The sequence below is a fragment of the Theobroma cacao genome, chromosome 3 (assembly GCF_000208745.1).
Source record: "Theobroma cacao cultivar B97-61/B2 chromosome 3, Criollo_cocoa_genome_V2, whole genome shotgun sequence".
Classification (NCBI taxonomy): Eukaryota; Viridiplantae; Streptophyta; class Magnoliopsida; order Malvales; family Malvaceae; genus Theobroma; species Theobroma cacao.
This window is the reverse complement of record NC_030852.1, coordinates 7,185,282-7,190,479: the sequence shown is the minus strand read 5'-3', so window position 1 is coordinate 7,190,479 and position 5,198 is coordinate 7,185,282. Positions and strand designations below refer to the sequence as shown.

Here is a 5,198-nt window from a genome sequence, read left to right as displayed (position 1 = left end):
TCAATGCAACTAAAAATGTAAATGGGTTGGTATTATATGGGTGTCCATAGGCATTCTATATGATAACATAAGATTTGGGTATCTTATATTCAATTATGGAATGGATTCAGGTAAGGCTTTTAATATCGACTCGAGTTCAAGTAGGTTTTGGGTATCACCCTCAACTTTGTCATAACTCAAACTCAACGGTCATGATCGGCACAAGGGCCTAATAGAGAGGTTCCACTTGACCCATGCAAGCCTTAAAAAATACATCCAATGTCATATAACCATATAGATATACCATGGGATGCATCACCATGTGTTTATATATAATTGTTTTTAAAAATATCCATGTGCACTGTCTCAAGCTCAATATGAGGAAGCAGAATTTTTTTTTCAAACATCAAAGTATAAGCCATCTCATGGCAAAATCAAAGTATAAACATTTTTTACAAAATGTAAATAAAGATCCAAATCCATAAACAAACGAACAAAACCAACATAGTAGAACTCAAAAGTAAAGGTTGACGTCTACTAAATGCCATATCAATCATTTACCACAATACAGAAGTAGCTCTTCCCAAAGGACAGTGAGCTAAACAGTCCACTAATTTGAAAAATAAATGAGAGAAACTAATGGGTGAGACACAAAGACTTCATGAACAAATATAAGGAGGGGAAACAAGCTAAAATAAAGAGTATTTAGAAAATACATTTTCTTAATACCTTAAACCCGAATCTGATTATATATATTAATATTATATAATGTTTCAAAAAATTATAATTCGTGAGATTCAAACCTTTACTTTCTTTTTTATAAACTAATAGATACAAAATTAATTTGACATAATGCTCAAATAAACTCCTAATTATTCAAGAAAATTCAACTAAGCATTTATTCTTTTATTGGGTTTAATCAAGCTCTTATATTTTTATTTTTGATTAAATAAGCCTTTATAACTGATAATTAACTAATTGTCATTCGTCAGAATGCAACTTGTTATTTTATATACGCATGGCACTAACATAACGTTGATATGGAAGGTGAAAAATGCTACATGATCATATTATCATACCAAATTAACATATCTCGTCATTATCAATTATGATATATCAACATATCATATCATTATTAATCATGATATGTTAGCATCAGAACCATACTGCATAAAATGACAAATGATATTTTGATTAAGTCAATCATTAGTTATAAAATATTATTTGACTCAAAATTGAAGTATAAGAACTTATTTGGCTCAAAATAAAACTATAAAAGCTTGATTGAACGCAATAAAAGCTTATTTAAATTTTTCTGAATAGTTTAGGGGTTTTTTTTTTTTGGATATTATGCCAAATAATTTTTATATAGATTTTAGTTATTTAAGTTGTTTGAGTTATTTACTTGGGTATTTAACGGATTCGGGTAATTAGTAGATAGTGTTATAATATTAGGGTTCAGTTTTAAATAGTATTTTGTAATTTTATTCAAGTTTTAATAGAGTTTGAGTACCTTCTTAATTAAACAAATTTGGGATGAGTATCTCACAAAAAGTAGTACCCTATCCCTTTTTATTTTCTCTCTTTTCTTTTTGCTCTCGACCTTTTGTAATTTTATATAAATCACCAATAAGTTTTTTTCTTCAAATAGATAGTATATTTTTATGTATTTAATGGGTTTGGGTTTATTGAGGATTCAAATAACCATTATGTCAAACTTGTATTTATTTTTCTTGAGGGATGAGGGGAGGGAGAGAAGCCTTTTAAAGCTTTTGTTCGTATCATATCAACATAATTATGTTTAATTTATCTTAAAATGATAATTATTTATTTGATAATAATCTTCATATCGGATGGAGTAATTCTATTCACATTTATAATGATAGATAAAAGCAGTGGCGAAGTCAGGATTTCATATTTGGGGAGACAAAGAGTAAAAAATAATGTCTATAAAACAGTCATATTAGAAGTTCAATATTTGACAAAAATATAAAAAAAATTAGATGAAAAAAGTTCATATGAAAATTATACAAATAAATCTTAAAAATTATTCAATGGAATCAATCTTAATAATTTACTTAAAAAAATTAACTAGTATAATAATAAATAATTTAATAATGGCAATAATCAAAATTTAGAGATAAACTTAACAACAAATAAAAATTAACAAATATAATAACAAAAATCTTAATGGAAAGCAATCCTCTAAAAAATATTAAGGGCTATCAATAAACAATTCAATAGGTAAGCAATTCTCTAAAATTAAACACAAAAATTAAATACAATATCAATAAACAATTGAATGAAGAAGCAATTCCAAATAAAAAACTTAATTGTTTATAAGAATTTAAGCAAAAAAAAAATACAAATAATTTGTAGGAAAGCAATCAAGCCATCCTTAAATAAATAAGTAATGACTAATTTTAGATGCTTAATCAAATCCTTCTTTTGTTGCTTTGAACAAAAAATGGTTAAGTCGGTAAATCTTAAATCAAAATCACCAAGTAGAAATTAGTAACTAAAGAAACAAATTTAAAGTTGAAAATGTTAAAAATAAAATAAGTTATTAAAATAAACTTACCAATAATTATGACATGAAAATTGAATTGCCAACTAAAAGGTTTTCTGCACAGATAATGCTGACAAGTAAGAAGTGTAAAAAAATTATTTTTTTTTGTTTCTACAATATTTGGTAAGAAGAAAAAAGAACAAGAGGTGGTGGTTGTATGGTTTTAGAAAAGTGAAGTTTAGAAATAATTCTATTTCAATAGATTTTTTTTAATCCCATTAAAATTACTTGTTGATTGATTGTTGTGAGGTATCTCATCAAATAAAAAATTATTATAGAGATAAAATTATAAAATTTTTAAAAAATAAAATATATTAGAAAAATTTTAAAATTTTTATAGGGATGAAATTATAAAATTTCAAAAGAATAAGAGTAAGTTATAAAATTTTTAAAATTGTCCCCTCCCCTACGCCTCTGGATAGAAGTGGGTTAATTGAAGGGTTAATAATATGGTATTATCCATTTAAATTAAGCTTATATTAGACAAGTTGCTTAATTGAATAAAATAAAATAAAAGTAAAGGTTGAATTGAGCATTTAAACTTGTTGAAAATAATATCTTGAAGGTGGGAGCGTTTAGGCGCGTCGGTTTTGAAGAAGGTTTCCTTCCTCCTTCCTCGTGTCCTTTCCCACTTTCCTATTAAAGGAGTTAAGGGTGGGAGACACAGACCAAACTCACTTCTTTTCCAACAGCCTTTTGGCAATCACCAATCCTTTCTTATCTACAACTAACTCACAAAAGAAAAGAGGTTGTCTCTACATGATGCACATCGTTACAAGGCGCAAATTCTAAATATAGAGACAAAGGAAGATTTGCAAACATCCGAAGAAACCCAGTTTTGCAAGATTTCTGGTCTTTTCCTTTTCATCTCTTACACCGTCGCCTAATTCGCCATGGGAGGGATCTCGGGCTTTCTTACAACTTTTCCCCCTTTTATTTACTTTTTTTGGTCTCTCCTTGAAAGACTCCCCGTCAAATTGCCTTTGCCGATTGATAAGTTGATCTCTCGTGTTTCTTATCCTCGCACCGGTAGGCAGTTGCAGCGCTATGATAAGAGAGGCTTTCGATTAGTTGTTGGGTAAACTTTCTTTTCCTCCCCTTTCGTTTTACATGTTTCTGTTTTTTATCATGCTGCCAACAAGAAAAATCGTAAACCCAAATCCTATTTCTCCATTGGTTTGGTTTTATCTAATTTATTTTTGCTTATTTTGAATTTAAATGGCATTCTGACATTGAAATTGGGCAGTTTGTTGAAGTGGGTCTTTTGCCAATTGATGAACACAGAACACTGCCTTCCATTTATCTAATTTTTAGATATCTGGGATAATTTTCATGTTTGAGGGGTTTTTTCCTCATTATTTACAGTTCTCTTTTCTGGGTTATGGCAAGAACATAGAATTATAACTATTTTTTTAGGGGGGGAGAAAAAGCTTCTAATACGCCATTTCCTTTGAGCAGGTGTATTCCATACAGATATAGGAAAACGGAAGAAGCAACTTCAATTGATGAAGTAATAGAAGTTCTTGTAATTAATGCACAGAATGGTCAAGGAATGTTATTCCCTAAGGGTGGTTGGGAAAAAGATGAAACCATGGAAGCCGCAGCCATTCGAGAGACGCGTGAGGAAGCCGGTGTTATTGGCAATATTGAAGTTAGTATCTGTCCGACGGTTTTCAATTGAACTCTTCACTTAAATTTCATGCCATTTCTTGGTTTTAACTCTATTATTTGGATGTATTTTTGCAGTGTAAATTAGGTAAATGGTTGTATAAGAGCAAAAGGCAAAGCAAATTCCATGAAGGACACATGTTTCCTTTGCTTGTCGAGCAAGAGTTAGATCGCTGGCCTGAGGAAAACATCCGGAACAGGAAATGGGTATGTATTGCTGCAATATGTTAATAGTTATAGTAGGAGAAATGCTGAAGTGTCAGTCCGATTGTTTGAGAGAATAGAAGACCTAAACCTGTGTTATCTTGTCTATGTAGGTGACAGTCTCTGAAGCCAGAGAGCAATGTCCTCATTTGTGGATGAGGGAAGCTTTAGAAGAGTTAGTTCGCCGCCATATGCAGCAGCAGCAGCGGCACCAAGGGCAAGTCAACAAAACAGCCTGCAATTAGAACGCGTTCTAGCAACCATTGGGTTGTTCTTTGAATTTGTGAGATTTAGGAAGATAGATCGATGTAAATGAGGAGATATCAGAAGTCAAATTAGGTAGAGAACGAGAACGTTGGAGATTATGCTCTTCGTTTGGGATATTCCAATTGCTTCTGTTCCACCATTTTGGACTCTGAGTTCTGAGGAGAGACAGGTGGAAGAAATGATTGGAAGAAACAGGGGAACCATCTCAGATGTACAAATGTCAATTTTTTTTATTCTTTTCAGAATGTAGAAAATTTTGATTCATTCCTTCATTTCAACAAAATTCTGAGGATTCATTCTTTAATCTCAGTAGACTTCTCTGAATCAATGCAATTTGCTTTTAACTATCCCTAACAAGACGATAGATGTTTGTCATGGGTTATAAACAACATGAGATAGGAGCTCTAGCTATGTGGCATTACTTTTAATGTTTTTGGAGAAATTCTAAATCAATCATTAATGGCAAAATTGATTAGGTGAACAGACCTGGCCAGATAATTTCAGAAATAAG

The 5,198-nt window shown here is 30.7% G+C and overlaps 1 protein-coding gene across 1 annotated transcript; it reads left to right on the top strand.

The window, feature by feature from the left end:
- LOC18604398 (nudix hydrolase 4) lies at positions 3,113-4,996 on the top strand. Its single transcript, XM_007036860.2, has 4 exons — positions 3,113-3,626; positions 4,007-4,199; positions 4,295-4,423; positions 4,534-4,996. Exons 1-4 carry the CDS (start codon positions 3,442-3,444, stop codon positions 4,663-4,665), a joined length of 639 nt encoding a protein of 212 aa, XP_007036922.1. The 5' UTR covers positions 3,113-3,441; the 3' UTR covers positions 4,666-4,996.